This window comes from Hyperolius riggenbachi, chromosome 8, assembly GCF_040937935.1.
Source record: "Hyperolius riggenbachi isolate aHypRig1 chromosome 8, aHypRig1.pri, whole genome shotgun sequence".
In the NCBI taxonomy this organism is placed as follows: domain Eukaryota; kingdom Metazoa; phylum Chordata; class Amphibia; order Anura; family Hyperoliidae; genus Hyperolius; species Hyperolius riggenbachi.
The window spans coordinates 147726193-147751286 of record NC_090653.1 but is presented as its reverse complement, the minus strand read 5'-3'; the positions used below and the strand labels follow the sequence as shown (position 1 = coordinate 147751286).

The window sequence follows — 25094 nt, the reverse complement described above, 5'->3', positions numbered from 1 at the left end:
TGCGACGAATAGCCCCGGATCGGCGGCGATCGCATTGCACACGCAGCTAGCAAAGTGCTAGTTGCGTGTAGCAAAAAAAATTATGCAAATCGGCCCAGCGGGGCCTGAGCGGTGCCTTCCGGCGGCATAGCCCGTGCTCAGCACGGGCTTACCGCCAGGGAGGTTAAACAGTAAAGTTCCTCTAATGCTTTGTATACTCACCATTTGGCATAGAACTATTTGCTATATGTGGGTTGTCTGTGTGAATAAAAATTATATTGCAGTTTTTTATATTGTGTGCTTTAAAGGATGCCTGAAATGAGACTGATAAGGAGGCTGCAATTGCCTGGCTGTCCTGCTGATCCTGTCTCTAATGCCTGGTACACACAATGAGATTTTCTGGCAGATTTACTGCCAGATTGATTATTACCAACATGTCCGATCTGATTCTAATCAAGCAATGTGAATTGTTTAAAAGGAAACCAATATAGCATCCTCCATGTTTCTCTCACTTCAGTTGTCCTATAAGACCAATATAAGAAAAAAGTAAGCTAAAAGGCATATAGAGATGGGTATTGGTGAATGTATTGCTACTTGCCTGTTTACTGTGCCATTCTTCCACCACTTAAGCCCCACGTACGCGATCCGATTCTTTGTGCAAATCCATTACGATTCTATGTATGATCCAATTAAATCAACATGTCCGATCGTGATTCGATTCAATTCGATTTGTTATTGTTTTGCAATGACAAATTGAATCGAATCAAATCCCGATCGGACATGTCGGATTTAATCGGATCATAAACGAATCGCACAAAGAATCGGATCTTGTAGATTCGGGCTTCATACTTTGAGTCACTGGCCCATTAATTTTTCTCTTGTGTTATCTCCTAGGAGATAATTTTCATCTTCTCTTTAACATAACTTTTCAGCATTTTAAAATTGAAAAAATACCAAAAAGTTGTTGAAAAAGTACTATCAAAATTATTTTGAGTATTTTCTTGCTTGCTGGGGGTTTCAAATTTATTTTTTGACAGCGTGAAAATGTCACCGAGGAGAAAAACGCAGGAGAATTGCATATGGGCCACAAACTCTGAACATATATGCAGATCAGGTGTTGTAGTCAACTCTGACTTCTCTGGCATGTTTGCTCAAGGTGTGACTACAGACCCTAATAAAGCTGAGGGTTCAGCATGATAGCCAAGCAAGTTTGCATATAGCCAAGCATATTCCTCTTTGTTTAAGGTTGCCTTTTATGATGATGGCTTAAAACTAACGTTCTCTTTTTTTCTTCTTTTTTCTAGCCCGCAGATCTCAAGAAAAGAATAGAATCCTTAATAGACAGGGACTACATGGAAAGAGATAAAGAGAACTCAAACCAATACAACTACGTTGCATAAAAAGCCTTTCTTAATGGGCATCTAGCGGATAAAAAAATTAGCCTGTTGGTCCCATGAAATGAACTTTGTATGCCATCAGCTTCTGGGTGAAGAGGAAAATAGAAGGATCTTCCAACAATTTACAATGCCCGTTTTAAAGAGTAAACTTTACATTTACCAAGAATGCTGTTGAACTCTTTGTTTGCATGTTATTTAGAAGGATGTGCACAGCAATCTGTCAGAGTATTATTTTGGGGGCTCTTGTCTGTCCTGCCAATGGATGGTCTTTTTACACGGTCCCATGACCTGTTAAGGCTGTAAAAGATGCGGAACCACCATAGTATCTTCTGCGCTTTGAAGCTGCATGCAAACTGTTTTACAACCTAGTCAGCTAAACACATGCATAGAGGCTCAATGATGCCCAGAGTTGCAAGCCATCTATTTAAACCTACCCTGGACAATTGGTGCTTCTGTAAAAGAAAATAAGATAAGAGAGACATTGTACCCAACATTTACATTCAAAGATGAGTTAATTGGGAGCTCCCTCTGTACACATAAGGGGTGTGTATTACCTACAAAAATACGTGTGGACTAAGCTGGAAGGTGACTGTGGGAGAATTCATCATGATATTTTATGGCCATTCTGCTAAACACTATGAGCAACACTTGCTTGTACATAAAACTTTTTTTGTCCTGTTTGTGGTTTGATATTGCTTTAACCAGTTAACCTGTCTTGAATTTGTAAAAGTTGTGTTGAATTTTGTCACATGGCCTCCAGCACAACCTTTTTGTCATTGATGAGGCTCTCCTCCCCAACCTCCTAATCCACCCCCCTCCCCCCGGGCCTCACCTGGCTGGTTTGGATGGTTTTCTAGCAAACATAAAAGTGACTGGCTCAAGACAGTGTCGTGTAGGATTAGTATTTTGTGCCTTTATCAAAAGGTTAATTGGATCTGCGCTCCAAATAGATGTCTTTACTTTCACCTTAACTGCAAGCCGAATTGGAGCATACTTAGTTTGGATCTTATTTTTAAAAAAATATATAGTTTCAGCTGTAAGTTCAGTTAGAAAATAACACTGGAGGGGCAATAGTTAAATCAGCATGCTCAATAAAGTAAATGTGATGTTTAAAAGTTGAACTAAAGTTGAAAAAAAAAAGAGAGAAAACCTAGCACTGCAGTTATGACCCCTCTCCATTATGGCCTCGATTCATAAACAGCAGTGCAATAAAAAGTGCGGTATTTTCCCGGTCTGTGTGCTAATTCATAAAGATTTCCCCAGCTGCCCTTGGAGGTCGGTAAATTACCGCAGCCCATTGAGCGGTAGAGTATAGCAGTGTCTCGATTCTCTCTTTGCCCTGCAGAAATGAATCACAGAGACTGCTCTCTCTGGCTCTCCCACTGATGACTCAGACAGATGAGTCACACAGTCTTTCCCTGCCTGCAGAAATGACTCACACAGAGGGCTCTCTGGCTCTCTCCACTGATGACTCAAACAGACTTCGGCTCTCTGCACTTTTGCATTAATCAGAGCTGTCAGAGCTATCGGTAACTTGTTATTGCCTCACTAGAGGTGTCTGTAACTACCGCCAGGCTTACCGCTTGTTGAAGGCTTTATGAATTGACATTTGCTGACAATTTACTGACGTGTTGTCGGTAACTACAGCCAAGTCGGTAATTTATCTCCCTGGTCGGTAACGTCAGCTTTTCATGCGGTAACAGCCTTTATGAATTGACATTTTGCTAAATGGTCGGTAAAGTCTGCTGTTTTCAGCATTACCGCATGAGGTAATGCTTTATGAATCGAGGCCCATTAAATCTCAAAATATAGATATGCCATTATTATTTTCAGGCTTAAACCCTTATTGCATAGTAATTGTGGCTACACCCAGCCTTATTATTGTTTGTTGTCTTTGCCAGCTAAGCCTAAAAGCTGCTGGGTGTGGTAATAAAATGACCACTAGTGCATAAAAACAGTACAATTTAAAATACATACATAAAAAAATGTACATTTTTACCAAAGTAAAATATACTATATTTTTTCCTATGTTGCTTACAGTAGGTAGTAAAAAGCTGACAGATTTGGAAAATTCTCAGTATTACTTTTTTCTGTATAAAATAAATATTCCTAGGGAAAAATCTATACAAAGATGTCAGCCAGCTACCCTATTTGTTTACACGCTTATTTGACAGTTGGACTGAGTATCATTCAGTAAGTGTTTTTGTAGATATGAAATTACTGATAATCCCCCACGAGATGGACTAGTCCAAAACATGAAAGATCTTTCAGATTTTCACTACCTACTGTATGTGACAGTGACATAAAAAAAATAGTAAATTATAGTGCATTTTACTCTGGAAGAAATGTACATCTTGTATGTATAGTATTTTAAACTTTTTTTTTTTTTTTGCAATATTTGTCTGTTACAGACCTAATTTACAAGGACTGGATTGAAGACAAAAATAACTGATGTTCTGTTGCCTTCTAAAACTTTGTTAACCAGTGGAGCCTGTGACTTGGTGTGGCAATTGCTCTCAGCCACTGATAAGCTTGGCAGTATTGCCACAGTTTTACAGGGTGATTTGTTGAGCTTGCAATGAGCACGGCTAAAGGCCAGGTTTAGCTTCTTCAGAACCACTGACGGCGGCTTTGTAAATGTCTGAAAGACCACTGCTTGCAGTCTTTCAGGCATTTCCATTATTGCCCATGTAAATTAAATCTAAGGTTGAAACAGCTGCCTTGAGATGACGTGTATAGGAGATGGGGGCCATGTTAGCTGCTGTGCACGTGTTTTTTTTTTTTTTTGTTGTTTTTTTTTAAGAGTGACTTTACTTCAACTTTAAGTTGGATCACTGCATTCTCAAGTTTCAGAATCTGGTCCTTTTCTCTTGTGTCAATGATGTTGCTGTTTAATGCAGTGGGGTGTGCAGAATGGACCCATTGTTTTAAATGGGGTTGTTCTCGCTTCCACCGGTGTAGCATGCAATGCTGCATGCATTCATCCAGATAGCGGACACTTTGCCATTGATCAATATGAATCGCGTCTGGGCTACATTTGAAAAACCTTGTGTGAAACTGTAACACACAGACATAGTTTGAAACATTAATGCTTCTAAAACATCAAACTAAGTTCTACCAAAACTCTGGCTGAAGTTAAATGGTTGCCTGGGATAGCTAATCGGCGTTCTTTAAAAAAGAAAAAAATAACTACTCTGCAACAAAACTCTACCAGTTTTGTTTGTGCCTACCTTGGTAAATCAGCCTGCAGTATGATTATAAGTCAGGGAGCTTTGACTGCCTGACGCAACACAGAGGACTAGGATTGCACAGCTAAACTTCGGGAATGCAGTAAACCAATATATAGTGCTCAGTCTATTGAATTGGCCATGCTTATTTTACTGTGATCTCTACAGGTTCTTTTTATTTTAGAACTAATCCAACTGTTTAATTGAAGTGGTAACTGAGCCACAACTGGGGCTTTGCTGCTTTGACCCTTGTGACCCTTTGTATTTATGTTCCACACCTTTTAGTATTTTGCAATTTTATTTAGATATCTCAGACTTTTTGTTAGAAGTAAATACAGCCTAGAACAGGATTACCAATGTTGCCTTTCTGTTTTATGTTACGAATTAAAATATTCTGTCTTAAAGGCGAACAGACTAATAATTGTGGACAGGTCATATGGTCATTTTAGAAATTTCACCATTTCATGTCTCTCTGCCCTCTATGCCTTCACTGTTGCTGAAGCAGCTAGACATCCTGACTGGGAGAGCATGACTGAACATAACGCAGCATCGTGTGCATTAATACATACAACTTTTATTGGTTTCACCAGAATACCCATTTTCCTGCCATCTTTATAATTGGCTGGTTTCCATTTAGATGTTAATTCACTGTGAATAGCACTATGAATACTCCTGAACTGACCACAAGGTTCATTCTGTGTGTTAACTCACTTGGTGTCTGTGATCAGCTAATTCATATCTTCATGGTGTTTCTGCTGCTGTGAACTAGGATGTTCAGCGCTGGTACTACTGCTGGTTGTTTTTTATGTAAAGTCAACATTGAGGTTTAGCTTTGCTTACTGAGGATGGGTAAAATGGTGGGTAAATCAAGGTTTGTATTAAATTGTTTAGAAAGTGTACCTGAATGCAAATTGGGGAAAAGTTAGATGTCAGTAGAGGAAAGCCTCTGCATAATCAAGGCTATCCCCATCCCCCTCAAGCTGTTTCAGCACTGGGACCCTCTGAACCCATTTGACAAGGATTTGTTGAATGGGTTTGCACGGCCGTGTTCCTGTACTGGTGTGAGCATGCCTATTTTGCACAGGCATAAGATTGCCCACACCTAAGCAGCAGCCCAAAGCCACTTGTGCATAGCTTTTTCCTCCTCGCACGAGCACCTCCATGCTGCTGAGTGGGCGCAGGCACGGTAAGGCTGTACTTGTTCACGGACAGGAACATGACCAGGAAGAATAAGAGGGTGTCACTGACCAGCGGAAGGCTCAAGAAGAATCAGAGAAGCCTCTGGAGGATCCAGGGGCTTCACTCTACTGAAAGTATCTAACTTTTTAGTTTTTTTTATTTAAATCCCAGGTTTGCGTTGAAGAACCATGTGAAGGATGTCTTTTTAAACATGTTTCTGACAATATTACATTAGCTTGCCTTGTTTAGGAACGTTACCTTAAAAAAAAAAATTGAGTCTTTGAAAGTTAGCTGCCAAGGTTCCCATAGTGTCATTTGCTGTATCTTTCATATACTATGCTCCAAGTGGTCATTCGGTGTGAAGCCATTTCATCAGCTCCGGAAGTTCTCCGCCATGTGTGCTTCTCGCCCTAGGCTATGGCTGATGTGTAACCTGGAGGCTTATTCAATACAGTGTAAGCAAAGGTCAGTCGTAAAAAAAAAATCACCCAAGTTGCTCAAAACTTCCACAGCTTATGAAACCACGTCAGTCCATCCAATTTATTGTTTGCAGGAGAGTAATCAAGAGAAGCAGTAAGCCCTGTGTGCAAAATCTGAGTAGACAACTTTTAACTGTTCCATATTTCTTGACAATTGTACCAATAATTTCAAAACTTTCTCGGTAGGTTTCATACACAAGTAGTCTCCCCAGGTTATTTTTTTTTAAAGCTAATCTTCTTCATTAAAGAAAATGTTAACATTTTGGAATGTTGTTCAGGACTGTTTGTATTTTAGTGTTATTTAAAGCAACATTTCGATTTGTTTGCAGCCAAGCAACTTGTATCTAATTTTGCTGGAGAGAGGGATTCTACTGTAGATGTGTGCATGGGGACAAAATCTCTACCCATCCCCAATCGTCACCATTCTTTTTCAGTCCTTCAACCCCCATCCTTAGGATTGGGGATAGATGCTGAAATGAACATTGATTGATGTGCAGTTCTTTTACATTGGTGTGGAGAATGTCCCCTAGATTCCCATCTCCCTGCATATTTAAAGTATACCCGAGCCGAAACTCTGGTACAAAATTAAATGCTTGCCTAAAGAGAGGGAAACCTCAGGATCCTATTGAGGCTTCCCTGGCTGGTCTGATGTACTCCATCGCTGAGCGCGGCCCTCGAAGATTAGCGACAAGGCATGGTCGCTAATCCTATCAGAGCTGTGTGAGCCCATCTATGCGCAGTAAGCCGGAGCCATGGGCTGTGCTACTGCGCATGCATGGGCAGGCTCGCGCAGCTACTGCATGGCCATGATACAGGAAGGCGAGCTGCTCAGCCCTGATGTGGAAGGGGGCTGCGTTCAGCAACCGGGGGTTTCAGACCACCGTGGGGAAACCTCCATAGGTTCCTGAGGCTTCCCTCTGTTCAGGTTAAAGTGGACCCAAATTAAAAATACAAGATTCCAGAAATAAAATCTATTTTCTAAATTATAATAGTAGCAGCCTTTTTTCAGCTGCATGATGACAAATATAAAATATTTTGCATTGATTGGAGGAACCCCTCCCTTCCTTTTAAATTGCCGGGGCAGAATCTGGCAAAATGGTGGAGTAGGTGGTGTCCGGCAAAGGAGGAATTGCTAATGGCTGCCACCTGTATAACCCTAGTAATGAAAAGAGAAGGGTGAAAAGCATGCACTGAAATGCTCATAGGCTTGAAGAAGTGTTTATTTATCTTGGTATGTGTCAGTGGTGCAACTAAATATTTTGAATTAAAAAAAAAAAGTTTGGTTTGGGTCCGCTTTAAGGTCTGATTTTGAAACAGTTTCGGCTCGGGTTAACTTTATTTTCCTGCACACAACCAAAACGATGTGCTTATCATCCCTTGCTCCATTTTCTGGATGAATAGTAGCCTGGAGAGATGCTTCTGAAGAAGAATAGTAGAGGCCTTTTTTTTTCTCCTAACGGTGCAGGTGTTTAGTTCTGATTAAAAGACACTGCAATAGTTTTTCTTTGCATATACAGTATGTGTTAGAAAATCATGCATGTTAAAGTTCATATAATATGTAAAGCTTACATGTAGAGTATTGTATTTTCTTTCGTTGTTAAAACCTACCTAGATGCTGTCCTATCTGCACATCATTTTGTAACTCGAGCACAGCAGCCTTCACTGATTTGATTAGAGTCCTCAGAGAATGTATAGAAATTATGTTATTTTAAGGCTCTGGTCAGATTAGTGCAAAATTGCTGTGGACGAGATGGGAAACATGCGCCACAGACCTCTACAATGACAGTGTTTGGGCAATTGATTACAATGTTAAAACATTTGGAAAGTAACTGTACCCAACCTCATTTGAACAAAGCAGATCTCAATTTAGAGTTTAGGGGCACTTGAAAAACAACACAACAGAACCTTTAACAAATGTTTACCTTTCTTGCAGCTCAAAATTTAAGATTTGACTACAGCAGTGCTTTCTTAATGGTTGTGGAGAAATCGTGCTGAGTTTTGTTGACCATTTGGGAAACAGTGCTTAGCTGCCAACACCCTTCGCAATACCTTGGACTCCTGTGTGCCGGATGAAAGGAAGAACAGGTCCTTTCAGTTCAGTCTTTGCAGCATTTCCCAGGTGGTGACCAGAACTCACCTATATGTGCAATAAGGACAGACGACTGTGTTCTTTGCAGTAAAGGCCCTCAGAAGCAGACATGGCATTTACTATCCTATCAGCTTCCCCTCATTGCCCAAATGTTGTAGACTACTTTTGTACAAATTATTATGGAATGGGACCTGTGTGGTTAAAAAAACAATTACCAGCTTTTACTTTGTTCCTTTTATGGAGTGTTTTTAATTCTTGCTTTCTAAAAGCAGCATAAATAAAGTATTGTGTATGAAACATGACTTTTGCTCTCCACATCAATATAAAACTACATCCTGGCTTAGTTGGGCCACAAAACCTTTTCCGCATGCTTATATCCTATATTTTTCAGTGTGCTGGAATTTGTGTACTACTTTAGGTCTTTGGGCATGGTCTGCAGAATCCACCTTGAATATTATTTTAATGAGTCCAGTATTTTGTGAGCAGTTAGCATTACTCGTCGCCTAAGCCTTATCACCTACTTTCAGTTTTAAGAAACTTTGGCTTCATTTTGAATAGTGTTTGGAATCCAGGTTTTTTGTTTTTCAATAGTTTACTCACAAGTGCCAAATACAACCTGTTAAACCCTAACAAAATTCAATGTATAAGGGTTTATTTTTTATAGTTGCAAAAAGGTGTCAATTGTTTTGTAGTTGTCAAGTCTTATTTTTTTTTTTTTTTTTTTTGGTATGACTGTTTTGCTTATGTCTAGTGATCTTTTAAGCGGAAAATAACTTGTGGCCAGAATCGGTTTCATATTTTTTAATATTTGTCTTTTTTCCATCTCTATTGTCCTACTGTCCAAACCTATTGGTGACCGCTGCCATGACTGGCCGTACTTTTTATTTTACAGCTCACCTTGGTGTCACATGAAGCCTGTCTGCTCACGCCGTCACTAATGCAGGACTTGTCTAGTAATAAATTGGGAATCTTAGAAATTCACCTGTTAGAATGACAGGACCGCTGCACCAGTAGCAGCTTGCATTTTGTCTTGTAGCGGTTGTGCGCCTATTCATTGTGATTGGGATGTAACGCATACCAATTTCTTTTTGTTGCCGCTTGCTCCACATAAAGGATTTCTTGCTTTAGATAGCATACCTAAAGGGGACAATGTCAGATAAGTTTTAAGTATTTTTTCTGTTTAAGATATGTGCTTATTTGTTTTTTTTTCTTCTTATGGCCCCCACAATGAAACCATTGTCTCAACAATGTTGCATAGAATTTATTTGATTCCACTTGGCATCCCCACATTGTATAGTGTGCATTCAGTTTAAGAGCATTCATAACTCAGCATTTCTACAGCCGAATGTATGGGGAGCTTACTTCAGGAAGGAATATCAGAAGCTTGACAAAAAGGAATTAAATTCAGCCTGTCCTGTGGGTTGGATAGAGAGAAACCTATGCTGCTCTAAGATAGCTGCGTAGAGTCCGTGGAAAACTGATGCTTCAGCCATCATAGTCAATGAGAGAGAGGCCAATTTTGGGTAGAGTTTGCAGGGAGTACGCTCAAGGTATGCTGCCACACTGCATGGTACAGTACACGCTATAGTTTACGCATTCAGGACTTCATCAGTGCATCTACTTCATCAACTTCCTGAGCAAAATCGTAGAAATGCATTTTCAGCAAGGTAATGGTGAACAAAGTTCAGCACCCAATTAGATCTTTACTTGTCCTCTGTATAGACCAGTCAGTGTAATCAGATGTATCAAAGTTTACTGCACATTACTCAGTGCCTTATTAGAGTGGTTTCACCTGTGTCGTAGGTGAAAAACTCCTTGGGAATGATTTATACAAAGCATGCAATGAAGAGTAGTGGATTGAATTGGGGTTCACTTCAAATATCCCTGTGAAGGTTTTTTGTTTTCACTTCACATTATTGAATGTTTGAGGTGCACACAGGTTCATATTATTCTTCACTGCACTTTTCTTAAACGCCCTCCTTGAGTCGGTGTGCAATTAGGCCTCAGACCAGCTGTTTGCAGGGAGTGCAACAGAGCTGGGAAAACATAAAGCTTGCAAGTCTACTACTTCCAACATGAGTGTAAAATTGCCACACATTCATGTGGGACAGTAATGTATGCTGGAGTAAATAAGGCAGCTATTTTGATAGCTAAGTGTTGATTAGATGGGGAGGAAAGGAACTGTCCCATTGGCAATACCTATGTGAGGCTTGCATGATGCAGGTTTCAGTAATCAGGTGTTCAGAAACGCCCAGCTGAGATGATCAGCCAAAGAGGAAGACCGTGGGTGTGTTAATTGGAGCACTTGTAAACATATCTTGACTTGAAGGTCAAGCGTAGCCAGAGTACATTATACACTAGTTATCTATAATAGTACCTTTTTTCTTTTCCCCCAACCTTCTGCAGAAATTTTATATAGAAGGTAGATTGAAGAGTACAGCAGCATTCGGAAATGTAATATACTTTTCATATGTCAGTTTTACAGTAAGTGGAGTGAAAATATTGCCCATTTTTTGGTTTTGGGGGAGCATTTTCATTCCAGTGATAGTTTTAAAACAAACCTAATATCTGTGTCTGTTCACTGTATCAAAACACTCAATGTGATTTAAAAGGCTTGTGACGGGGTCACGGCCTTTTATGGCAAAACTCAAAACCTTTTTAATGTTTGATATACCCAGTATGACAAGGGTACAAGGTCTTTCTAAGTTGATGATAAATAATGTAAATATGTGTCCCTTCAAAGAAGAGTGAGTCTGTATCTAGGTATTTTGTGTCATTTAATAAATATTAAACAGTTTTGTGTTGCTAAATTATTTGCTTCTTCTCATCCCTTTTGAATGCTTGGCTACTAGACAACACTTCACTGCTTACGTAACACAAACATGGTTTCTTTTTAGCCCTGCACTACTAAAGTGAACTCGAGGTGAAAATAAACTGAGAAACAATTGTATTTATCCTTCTACTCCTAAAATGACTATTTTAGATATCCCATGATTTTATTTTATAGGTAAACATTTACAAAGTAGATAAAATAGTTTTGTTTCTCTGCTCAGTGGCAGCTTATTAAGTGTCCCTAAAGGAGTGCTTATCAGTGATCACCATATTCCTGACAAGGTAACAAGACAGAAGCTGTCACTTCCATGGCTAAAAATCAACGCTTTCTGGCAGCAAAATAAAACAAGTAAAACAGCCTGGATAATAATGTTTTGTTCTGTACATACACATGTAGAAAAGAGAGAAATCGAGAGCCCAATATGATGTAGTATGTCAGAGATACGAAGGGAAATGAATAAGTGAGACTGTTATACTCACAAACATGGGTTACCGCTCAGGCAACCACTGTATAGGCAGGTGAGGAGATTAGACCTGTCCTCACTCAGGATTAAGAAGTCGCTCTCTGTAGATCAGAAAAAATGGGGTAGGGTCACCCCTCCACCTGGGGTGGACTCAAGTATACTGATAGGTGATCAGAGGCACCAGCAGAATAAAATTAATATAAAATTAACAATTGCCGGGAGGGAAAGTGGTAGACTTCCCCTCAATTAGACACCAAGGTCTGTCATCAAATCAAACGAATACATTTATTCAATATTACCCCAAAATCTGCAACACGTTTCGTGGGAACAGACCCACTTCTTCAGGCAATAAAACGGGGACAACAAACACAGCAATCAATGTGCAGTGAATTTAGCACCTCTGTTAAATTCTCGCAGAGGTGCTAAATTCACTGCACATTGATTGCTGTGTTTGTTGTCCCCGTTTTATTGCCTGAAGAAGTGGGTCTGTTCCCACAAAACGCGCTGCAGATTTTGGGGTACTATTAAATAAATGTATTCGTTTGATTTGATGACAGACCTTCGTGTCTAATTATTGAAGGGAAATTCACCACTTTCCCTCCCGGCAATTTTTAACAATTTTATATTAATTTTATTCTGCTGGCGCCTCTGATCACCTACTACTGTACATACACATGTTTATCATCATGTTACATGCTGCCTCGTGGTACACTTAAGGTGTATAAGCATGCACAATTTCAGTTACCTGCAGAGTTTGGGAATAGAGATGTTCAATGAGATGCAAATTTCTACTTCCATTCAAATTTTATGTAAATTATATGCAGCTTGACATTATACCAGTCAGAACTACATGTCAGTTTTTATAAGTTCAAGCTGCATAACATTTACATGACATTTGCAATTCAAGGAGAAATTTGCATCTCATTCATCACTTCTATTTGAGTCTATCCATTGGGCAACAGTTTCAGTCAGAATTGTGTACAGATGTTTTTGCTAGTCCTAGATGCTATCAATGTTTTCTGTTAAAGTGGGATGAAACAATGAAAAAAAATCCAATAAGAAATTACTTATGAAAAATTGAGAAATGTCATATGAACAAAACGTAATGAATATTTCTGCTGGTTTCCATTTTTACGGTTTCTCTGTGATGCTAAAAGTGGCATCACTTCTTTTTTTCCTTTTACCCAGTTCAGTGTTAATTTTCCATCCCTACTGCCACAGCTTACTGTTCCCACAACAGCAAACCTCATCTAACAGTTTTACATCACTATGTAAACCCTTCAAAGGGAAGGGGGTTTAATTACCTTAAAGTGGATCCGAGATACATTTTTACTCATTGCATGATTGTGTTCTTTTCATATAGTTTATAGGGCATTCCTCAAGCTAAATAATTTTTTTTAATACTCTTAATTCCCTATAAACAAAACAAGCCTTACCCACAGCTTCTCCAGAGAGCATTGGCACTCTGAGCCTTAGCAGCAAGGGCTTATGGGAGCTCAGTCTGGGCAGGAGGAGGAGGTTACTAGCCAGAGATTTCAGAGGTAGAGGGGAGGAGCAGAGGGGAGTGAAGTTTTCACAGGCTGAGGGCTGGAGATACAGATTAGCTTGCCTGTGTGTAATGTGACAAACAGAACATGGCTGCTCTCATTGTATCACAGGAATAAAATAATAATAAACTGTTGAAGCTGTTTGCAGCTAGATTTGCTGTGTAAACTATCTAAACTTTAGATAAAATATTTAGACAAGTTACTTGTTATACAGTTGTGTTCAAAATTATTCAACCAAACTGTTCTAATTTTGTTTCATCAGACTACAGAACACTACCACAAAAGTTTAGGGATAGTGTTCTGGGGATTGATGAAACAAAATTAGAACTGTTTGGGCCCATGGATCAACGCTATGTTTTAAAGAGGAGAAACAAGTCCTTGCCTACTGTGAAGCATGGTGGGGGGGTCAATCATGCTTTGGGGCTGTTTTGCTTCTGCAGGTACATAGAAGCTTTAGCGTGTGCAAGGTACCATGAATTCTCTTCAGTACCAGGAGATATTGGATGAAAATGTGATGCAGTCTGTCACAAACCTGAGGCTTGGGAGACGGACCTTTCAACAGGACAATGATCCCAAGCATACCTCCAAGTCCGCTAGAGCATGGTTGCAGATTAAAGGCTGGAACATTTTGGAGTGGCCATCGCAGTCACCAGACTTAAATCTGATTGAGATCCTCTGGTGGGACTTAAAGAAAGCAGTTGCAGTGCGCAAGCCTAAGAATGTGACTGAACTAGAGGCTTTTGCCCATGAAGAATGAGCTAAGATACCCATAGATTGCTGCAAGACACTGGTGTCAAGCTGTGCTTCACGTTTAAAGGGACTCCGAGCTCAAAATAAAAATGAAATTGGTACTCCTCTTGGGCTTTCTGCAGCCCAGTGTAGGTCGGGAGGCCCCATGATAGCGTCCTGGCTCTTCTAGGCCTTCCCTCAGAAATGGCTGCCCGGCGGCTCCCCGCGACACTGGGACCGGGTGTCGGGCTCCTTCCGTATAAGTCACCACGCCGGCCGCCTTGCATCATCACTGCAGCCGGCATGACAGTACGGTGCATGCGCGATTAAATCGCGCATGTGCTGTACCGTCACGCTGGCCGCCGTGATGACGTCAGACGTGACGTGTACGGAAGGAGGAGCCCAACACTCGGTCCCAGCGTCGTGGGGAGCCGCCGGGCAGCCATTTCTGAGGGAAGGCCTAGGAGAAGAGCCAGGACGCCGTCGTGGGACCTCCCGACCTACACTGGGCTGCAGAAAGCCAAAGGTGAGTACCAATTTCATTTTATTTTGAGCTCGTAGTCCCTTTAACTACTTAAGGACTGCAGTCATAAAACCCCTTAAGGACCAGACACTTTTTTACCATTCAGACCACTGCAGCTTTAACGGTTTATTGCTCGGTCATACAACCGACTATCTAAATGAATTTTACCTCCTTTTCTTTTCACTAATACAGCTTTCTTTTGATGCTATTTGATTGCTGCTGTGATTTTTAGTTTTAGACATGAATTTTGTCAAAAAAAAAATGTTTTTTTAACTTTCTGCGCTGACATTTTTCAAATGAAGTAAAATTTCTATATACATTTTTGTCCAAATTTATTGTGCTACATGTCTTTGATAAAAAAAAAAATCCAATAAGTATATTTATTGGTTTGGGTAAAAGTTATAGCATTTACAAACTATGGTGCAAAAAGTGAATTTTCCCATTTTTTCCCATTTTGAAGCATCTTTGACTTTTCAGAGCGCCTGTCAGGTTTTATGAGGTGCTAGAATTCCAGGATCGTATAAATACCCCCCAAATGACCCCATTTTGGAAAGAAGACATCCCAAAGTATTCACTAAGAGGCATGGTGAGTTCATAGAAGATTTTTCTGCTAACTTGTGACCAAAAAAAATGAAATCTGCCATGGACTCACCATGCCCCTCTCTGAATACTTTGGGATGTCTACTTTCCAAAATGGGGTCATTTGTGGGGTGTGTTTACTGTCCTGGCATTTTGGGGGGTGCTAAATTGTAAGCACCCCTGTAAAGCCTAAAGGTGCTCATAGGACTTTGGGCCCCTTAGCACACCTAGGCTGCAAAAAAGTGTCACACGTGGTATCGCCAAACTCAGGAGAAATAGTATAATGTGTTTTGGGGTGTATTTTTTACATATACCCATGCTGGGTGGGAGAAACATCTCTGTAAATGAGATTTATTTTTTTTTTACACACAATTGTCCATTTATAGAGATATTTCTCCCACCTAGCATGGGTATGTGTAAAAATACACCCCAAAACACATTATACTACTTCTCCTGAGTATGACAATACCACATGTGACACTTTTTTGCAGCCTAGGTGCGCTAAGGGGCCCAATGTCCTATGAGTACCTTTAGGATTTCACAGGTCATTTTGAGGCACTTGGTTTCTAAACTATGCCTCACGGTTTAGGGCCCCTAAAAGGCCAGGGCAGTATAGGAACCCCACAAGTGACCCCATTTTAGAAAGAAGACACCCCAAGGTATTCAGTTAGTAGTATGGTGAGTTCATAGAAGATTTTATTTTTTGTCACAAGTTAGCGGAAATTGATTTTTTTTTTTTTTCACAGTGTCATTTTCCGCTAACTTGTGACAAAAATAAAATCTTCTATACTCCTATACTGCCCTGGCATTTTAGGGGCCCTAAACCGTGAGACGTAGTTTAGAAACCAAATGCCAGCAGTGATCAGAAAAAAAGTTTGGCCAAGTTAGATAAAAAAAAGTTTGATCTAATGGGTAGGAATGCTAGGGGGTGACAGGTGGTGACAGGATGTGATTGATGGGTGTCTCAGGGTGTGATCAGAAAAAAAAAAGGTTTGACCAAATGATCAGGAGCCCGCAAGGGGCAGATGAGGGTCTGATCTGATGGGTAGCAGTGACAGAACAGGGGGCGATTGATGGGTGATTAGAGGGGAGAACAGATGTAAACAATGCACCTGGGAGTTGATCTGAGGGCGGGTCTGCGGGCGATCTGAGGGTGTGGATGATCAGGTGCCCGCAAGGGGCAGGTTAAGGTCGAATCTGATGGGTGGCAGTGACGGGGTGATTGACAGGTGATCAGTGGGTAATTACAGGGGAGAATAGATGTATACAGTACACAGTACAGTGAAGCAGTACTCTAATTACACTCCCTGATTGATGTATACACATGCAAGATGTTTTAAAGCACTTTAGGCCTGCAATTTAGCATTCAATGTGATTTCTGCCCTTAAAATGCTGCTTTGCGTCAAATCCAGATTTTTTTTCCTGGGACTTTTGGCATCTATCCCACTTCGCCATGCCCCCCTCCAGGGGTTAGACTCCTTGAAACATCTTTTCCATCACTTTTGTGGCCAGCATAAATGTTTCTAGTTTCCAATGTTGGCCTCCCCATTGAAGTCTATTGCGGTTCGGAGGTTCGGGCCATCTCTAATGCTAACCAGGCAATCCAAAAGTTAAACACTTTTTTTCTTCTTCGTAAAACATTCCCAAGTTGCCCTGGCTCTTATTTGGTACATCTGCTGCACAAAGAAAGTTGCAGGGTATGCTGTTTTTTTTTTTTTTACTTTCCTGTACCGAAATAGTGGCATACTCATGGGTTCAGCTCCACCCCCTGAACCCGATAGGACAGATCACTTTATAAATTAAAAGAATCCCCTCCCCCATCCATTCTTTTTCTTCACGTCCTGGGAATTACTCCCTGCTTGTCCTCCGTCCTGGACATTATCAAAGCTTGCGGTAATACTGATTGGCCATGGCTTTGCTGAGGTCATTTCTGGGGAGGAATTGATATTTAAAGGATACCACAACTGACGTGGCATAATGAGATAGACATGGGTATGTACAGTGCCTAGCACACAAATAACTATGCTGTGTTCCTTTTTTTCTTTCTCTGCCTGAAAGAGGTAAATATCAGGTATGTAAGTGGCTGACTCAGTCCTGACTCAGACAGGAAGTGACTACAGTGTGACCTTCACTAATAAGAAATTCCAGCTATAAAACACTTTCCTAGAAGAAAATGGCTTCTGAGAGCAAGAAAGAGATAAAAAAGGGGAAAATTCTTATCAGTGAGGGTCACGATGTAGTCACTTCCTGTCTGAGTCAGGACTGAGTCAGCCACTTACATACCTGATATTTACCTCTTTCAGGCAGAGAAAGAAAAAAAGGAACACAGCATAGTTATTTGTGTGCTAGGCACTGTACATACCCATGTCTAACTCATTATGCCACATGTCAGTTGTGGTATCCTTTAAAGGGAAGGTTCAGGGAGGGTGGGTAAAAAATCAAAATCAATTTCCACTTACCTGGGGCTTCCTCCAGCCCGTGGCAGGCAGGAGGTGCCCTCGCCGCCGCTCCGCAGGCTCCCGGTGGTCTCCGGTGGCGCGCCCGACCTGGCCAGGCCGGCTGCCAGGTCGGGCTCTTCTGCGCTCCAAGTCCTGGTACTTCTGCGTCCCACGCCGGCGCTCTGACGTCATCGGACGTCCTCCGGGCTCTACTGCGCATGCGCAGTAGTTCTGCGCCTGCGCAGTAGAGCCCGGAGGACGTCCGATGACGTCAGAGCGCCGGCGTGGGACGCAGAAGTACCAGGACTTGGAGCGCAGAAGAGCCCGACCTGGCAGCCGGCCTGGCCAGCTCGGGCGCGCCACCGGAGACCACCGGGAGCCTGCGGAGCGGCGGCGAGGGCACCTCCTGCCTGCCACGGGCTGGAGGAAGCCCCAGGTAAGTGGAAATTGATTTTGATTTTTTACCCACCCTCCCTGAACCTTCCCTTTAAGACGCCAGAGCACGTTGGACTGGCTGGCTGCGACTTAGCCTCCATTTCCAACTACTCACGAGAAGTATGGAAGGGCCTGAAGGCAGCCACAAACTTCAAGCCTCCTCTTCAGCAAGTGACCCCTAGCACCAAACTGGCCAATTAACTCAACGAGTTCTATTGTAGGTTCGAACAACGTCCCAAGCAGCATGCAGCATCCACAGACAAAAAGGTCCACCCACTTCCACTTACCCTGGGAGATGGGGGTGATGCAGCTTTGGTTGCAGTCCGAGAGGAAGAGGTGCTACGAAACCTGCGCAAGCTCAACCCTAAGAGAGTCTCAGGTCCTGATGGCGTGTCATCAATATGCCTGAGAACGTGTGCAGACCAACTAGCGCCTGTTCTCTCCTCCATATTCAATAGGTCCCTAACAGAAGGCAAGGTCCCCTCCTGCTTTAAAGAGAACCTGAACTGAAAATAAAAAGTCAAAATAACCAAAATGTTTTTTATCATATTGTTTGACAAAGCCATGGAGGTCAGATGGATTTAAAATATACCAATCATGTTTTGCGTTAGGACTCAAGCCCACTAGAAGCCTTTTCTAAGCGCTAGTGATTTGAAAAATGTCTTGCTAATGTAATGTTATGGGGGATTTTTATAAAATCACATTGCTCAAGTTGGATCACACCCATAGCATTACATGAGCAAGAGCTTTTCAAATCACAAAGCGCTCAGAAAAGCACTCCTAGTGGATTCCAGGCCTCAGGGATGGAGGAAGCGGAGCAGGGAGTCTCTGTAGCAGGGGACAAAATGACATCTATGTTATTTTTTTCAGCACTGGGAGAAAAACTATCTGTAGCTCCTTTCTGTACACTGGGATTAAAGTTTTTTTTTTTTTTTATTAAAGAGTGCCATCTCTCTCTTTTTTGATTTTTCTATGGCAGATGTTCTTATTCGAACATATTCCTTTTATGTTTTTATGTCTCCGCAATCCGCGAGAGAGAGGGGTAGAGTTCTGTGTCTAAAAGGTGCAAGTCGTCCTCATCCAAAGAAATACAATCTCGTTTGAGGTCAAGAGATAAGCGGTCTGGTTGTGGTTCCTCTGCACGTGACTTGGGGAGGTCGTTTACTATACCTGAATGTTTAGTATAACGAAATTATACTGTACTAATTCCATCGCAAACACACACATGTACACTCACTGTATTAGATACATCTGGCTACTCAGCCCCCCTATTGCCTTCTGAGTTGCCTTCTTTATTGCATAGGTTCAACAAAACGTTGGAAAGATTTAATTGAAAAATATCTAATATTTAAATTGGATATATGTTTCAAAATTTGCAGCTATACCGATTTCACTGAATACCATGGTTGAGGTTAGGTCCCAGGGGGAATTTAAAGTTAGGCACCACTATGGGAGGTTAAAGGGTAACTCTAACAAGAGGGCTACTATTTACCTAACCTTAAAGGACAACTGTAATGAGAGGGATATGGAGGCTGCCATATTTATTTCCTTTTAAGCAATACCAGTTACCTGGCTGTTCTGCTGATCCTCTGCCTCTTAATACTTTCATCCATAGATCCTGAATAAGCACGGAGTAGATCAGGTGTTTGTGACATTATTGTCAGATCTGACAAGATTAGCTGCATGCTTGTTTCTTGTGTAGTTCAGACAAATAGACTAGCAGGGCTGCCAGGCAACTGGTATGGTTCAAAAGGAAATAAATATAGCGGCCTCCATATCACTCTCGTTCCATTTGTCCTTTAAGGTTAGGGTTATATTCTAATAGCTGGGACATCTGGCATATTTTGTCAACAGAATTATGCTCATTGGTTACCAACAGGCATCATTTTATAAATGAAATTACGTTTATCGGCTACATCCGGTGCCCCTTTATACACTAAATCACGCTTATTGGCTATAGTCTGCACCATTTTATAAACAAAATCATATTTATCAGCTACATCCGGCGCTCTTTTTTACATGCACGCCGCTAATACACCCGTTGATTTGGACATATGTCTGATTTCAACCAAACTACTGTATGTATCCCTGATCAATCTGGGTTCATCCCTGGAAAGGAAATAGACATAAATTTGAGGCGACTGATGACCAACCTGGCCATAGAGCACAACCACCCTGAAAGTAGTTATTGCGCATCGTTCTTAGTATAAGTGCAATTTCATTTTAAAGCTGGTGAGCTTACACAGGGAATACCAGATATTGTATTATCTTGGTGATTTTACAGTATTGTCTAGTGCCCACCTTTCCCCTTTCCTTTTATTATTATTTTATTTAGGGTGAAACTTCCCTGTTGTTACCCACAGACCTGAGTAGGGACTGGCTTGTTGTCCTCACCTGCCCTGAAGGGTGCTTGCCTCCCTGGTAACCACTTTTTGTGAAAACTGTTATTGACTCTTTTATTTCCTTTTCCTTACTATTGTGCATCCAATTTTGCACTAACAGCTGTTTATATGCCCTATGGGGTCAGGAGAGGTCATGCATGCATGCCCAAATAATATGTGTTTAAATGCGTAATTGTTAAGGCATGTTCATCACAGAAAAAGTGCACCATATTTTACGTTGCTATAATTATTGTTTTAAAATTTCAGAATTTAATTGAAATGTCTGCAGACACACCCAAGCAATAACTGGCCGTCCCACATTTTTAAACTCCTTCGCTAACTCTTGTAAATTGTTTAAGTAAAGACACCATGGGTGTGTGATCTGTGTAATGGTGTTTCTTGATGTTCTTGTCAGTGGCGTAGCTAAGGAGCTGTGGGCCCGGATGCAAGTTTTACAATGGGGCCCCCCAAGCACTCTATACATAGCAAATGATACGGTGCACCAAAACCTGCCAATGGCAACTACAGAGTCAGAGGTGCAAGGAAGGGATGGGAAACAGTTTGTTAATGATTACCACTATTCAAAGTATCTATAGAAGTGATTATTATGAGCACAGGACCAATAGAGAGCTAATACTGTAGTTGAGGGAGGGCCCTTCGGGGCCCCTCTGGCCCAAGGGCCCCGATGCGGTCGCTACCGCTGCACCCCCTATTGCTACGCCCCTGGTTCTTGTATTGATTTATAGTAATCAGGACAGAAGGATTTCCCTAAGAAAGGTCATTCACTAAAAAGCAGTTCATGTATTAGTAATGACAAATAACAAGAAAACTCATATTACTGTTTAGAAGTAAATGCACTTCTAAAGATAGTCAAAAAATAGTCAAAGTGCAGTATGCTTGTACTGAAGTGTGTTTACCATAACTTAAAATGAGGCCTTGATGAATAATGCAATGAACCTGCATTATTAATAGTTTATCACAAGTAGACGCCTATTTGAAAGTGCATTCACCTGTGATTCCAGGCCTTCCATCACCTTCCAGGATGCCTACAGCCTGGCTTTCCACCTGATTACAGGCCCATTGTTGCGGGCATTGGATCTTTGAGAGAACGTCTAGGACACTGGGATGATGTCCTTTTACAGCCATTGGTTATGTCCCAAGTTACCTGGCAGGATGGATACAGTTGGATTACTATTGATGTTAAACTTTATATTCATGCATCTCACATTATTTGGCTGTGAAGGGTGTCGGGTAAATTAAATTTAAATGATGAACTCCAAACAAAAAGCAATAAAATGCTGCATACAATATCACAGGAGATACCCATAATAGGGGGGATACTGTATGAGGTCAAAGTAAGTGGAAGGAGGTGCGCCCCCCCAAAAAACAAATGCGAAGAATAGGAAATATATAACGAAACAGTCTTACTTCAGAATGGAGGTTGAGTAAAGTGCCCCTAGTACATGCATGCAACTATAAAATACAATATGCTTTTGAGGATTGACAGATCTCTCATCTTCTTTCAGTCTCTATACTCCAATCTAATTCCACACTCTTCACCTAAACGACACGCCCCTGTGTGAACAGGAGATGACCAAGTAGTACCTATCTGACTACGGTTACCCCGCATAACTTTGGCGTGCAAGCTATAGATCTAGGAGTATGTAGATGTAATAAAAGCGCAGTGTATATAATCAATCAGCAGCCAGAAGTTTTCCAGTCCACTATGGAACAACATGTCAAAGATAGACAATAATCCTCAGCGCTCTCAATTGCACTACCGCACACTGTGAAGCCTGCAGACACCTTGTGCTCTGATGATGGGGGAAGGCTGAAACCTGGTCAGGAAGGAGAACGGGCATTCTCTGAGCTACAGTCTGGCGACTTTCTCAGCACTTGGCACATTACTGATTATTGTGCAATAGTGTATTGATGCGTTTTAAAGAAAAAGGGTCCAGTGTGCATGGACCCACAATGTTAATTAATTGAAAAGGTTCCATCCTCACGTCTAAAATTCCTCACAGAATTACTTTACCTACAGAAATCAGCTGGTCTAATCTCTGTCAAAAAAAGTGGGCGTGGTTACTCCTTGTTAGCCTTTGTGAATTGTGTAATTACTGAATGTTAGACCAGGTCTAAAAACTGGTCTAAAACATTACACCAAACCATCAGTAGACTAAAAACCATCTGTAGACTAGTCTTAACTGCTTAGTGAATTGAGGCCTAAGTGTACCCCCCTGTGTATGAACGTAGCCCTTAGACTCCTGCATATATATTTTTTGGGGTGACGGTCACAGTCTCCAATATTGAGCACAAGGGGCCATATGCAATTCCCTTTTTCACCTGAGTTTTCTCCTAGGAGATAATTTTTCATCTTCAATTTAAAATAACTTTCTACCACTTTTTAACAAAAAAAAATTACCAAAAAATAGGTGAAGAAGTACTAGCAAAATAATTTTGAGTATTTTCTTGCTTGCTGGCGGCATAAAAGGCATATTATTGACAAGTTTAAAAGTATCACCTAGGAGAAAACTCAGGAGAAAAAGTGAATTGCATATGGGCCAAGGTGGCTGCAGGCTTCACAGTGTGCGGGAGTGCAATTGAGAGCGCTGAGGATTATTGTTTATCTTTGTGCAAGCTATAGAGAATGAAGCTGAGAGTACCACCAAACCACACTAACAAAACAGGCACAACTAGGCAGTCCAGGTCAGCAACAGGAGATCAAGAGATATAGTACCAAATCGTAAGACGTGAGATAATCTAGGGACAGACCAGGTCATACACAGTAGAGCAGAATTATTGCAGTACAAGGGAGAAGGAAAAGCCAAGGTCAGTACAATGCAGGGTCAGTTCAGACAGCAATTCACAGAGAGGTCAATAACAGCCAAGGTCAAACACAGGAGATCTGATAAGAATGATATGAGCACCCAGCAGTAACCCAAAGGCAACTTAACACTATCACAAGCAGTTGCAATGAGGCAGAGCAGGACTTATATACCGGCATTCACCCAATCAGTGGCTGGCCACATACAAACTCACCCAATAGCATTCAGTCAGCTGGATCAGCTGACGCGAGTCACGCGACTTCTGCCTGCATCTGAATGTATAGGACGGATGCCTGGTCACATGCATCCGTCCCCTTTCAGACCCGGAGTGTGTGCGCAGCCCCACTAAGGACTGCTGGGAACACCGTGCGCATGCAAAGACTGCACAGACCAGGAAGTGGGCAGACCTGGCCAACACCCGGCAGAGACGGCTGCATCGCTGAATCCTGCAGGTGAGTTCCTGACAATACTATTGCCTCTTGCATATTTTGGAGGGTGCCTCCTCCTACCTCATACGCATAATTTGGCTATTCAGACTGTAGAGTCCCATTTGTCCAAATGTTCCTCATGCTCAGAAGATCTGAGATTGTTCATATACCTGGCGATCATGTGCCACCCAGTGGAACTTTCACTGCCCATCAGGCTTGCCCCCTCCTTCAACACCTTCAAAAAAGCACTCAAGACTCACCTCTTCAAGGAGGCCTACCTCACTTCGATGCTGCCCTAACTCTCTGCTGAGAACCCCTTGTTGCACCCTCCAATCCTTTTGCGTCACCATCCCTCCCTCTAGATTGTAAGCCTTTGGCAGGGCCCTCTCCCCTTGTGTATTCTACTTGATTGCCCACTCTACCCAGAATATGTGAACCTGTATTATCAGCACTACCACTCCAGTGTATGATCTGGCATTGTATTAGTACCTGTATTGTGTTGTGTATCTTTTTTTTTTCCCTTTCAAACTCAGCTTCCCCACCGGGTTATATCCTGATCAGTTTAAGGCATTGACCTTAGGTCAGGTACTGTTTGCATCAATGTTTGAGAGAGAAAAGAAAAAATAATATTCAAATATCCTTTTAATAGTAAGTACTATAAATAAATCGTATAATTATGGCTAAACCAATATACGCCCTGAAACAATGCTTTGGAATAATTGGACATGTAGATAACCCATAGATCCCCTTATCCCTCCACCCCCCAACCCCACACATCCCCATGCAACTGACATACATAACCCAACTAAATCACCCCATTCGCATCCATACAGGCTAGGCTTATATAAAACGGGGTCCTGGAGTCTCCTATACACCATCCTCCTCCCTTGTGGGGGCTTATTACTTATAAACTTTTGTCAGCTTGTCCCCCCTTCTCCCACATCCCCCGCTGGAAACCTCTACCTATGGAATTATAAGAGGGGAAATTTTCCTCATGTTACCCCAAAACCCCATATTTCTCTTATTGTACTGTATTGCTATGAGGCTATTTCCTGTATGGGAGTACTTGAACTTTCATATAATATCTCCATTCCCCTAAGCCATTCTGAAATATGGAGGCGGTCCAGACCCTTCCCATTTATGGCAATAACCCTCCTAATATAAAGGGTCCCCACCTCCTTTAAAGAAGCACCATCCCTATTCTCCTCCTGTTCTATAATTCCAAAAATTGCATTAATTTTAGATAGATTACAATTACTATCTACCGTATGTTTTCCAAAATCCATAAATCCTCTTCACAGAGATGAGACTAGTGGACAGCTCCACCACATGTGAATTTCAGACCCCCCGAACAATCCGCATCTCCAGCATGAGGCACCCGACATTGACTTGAATTTTCCTTCCCGCTCCGGTGTTAAGTACCACCTCGATACCATCTTATATTGCATCCACTGCAAGTCTGAATCTGGGCATTTCCATATAGCAGACCAAATTGTTGGTCAATTTTCTCCCAAAGGGGTTTTTAGGATAATCTCCCATTTTTGGCAGTAAGGTTGGAGGTCA

At 41.6% G+C, this 25094-nt stretch overlaps 1 protein-coding gene across 2 annotated transcripts in view; it reads left to right on the top strand.

Moving 5' to 3' along the window:
• CUL4B (cullin 4B) overlaps window positions 1–11160 on the top strand; it is a 93466-nt gene extending 82306 nt beyond the window's left edge. For both annotated transcript variants that reach the window (XM_068251201.1, XM_068251200.1), the window contains exon 21: window positions 1284–11160. In XM_068251201.1, coding sequence (XP_068107302.1) covers window positions 1284–1379 — 96 coding nt within the window. In that variant the 3' untranslated portion in view covers window positions 1380–11160. The remainder of the gene's footprint in view (window positions 1–1283) is intronic.
• Window positions 11161–25094: the final 13934 nt, after the last annotated feature.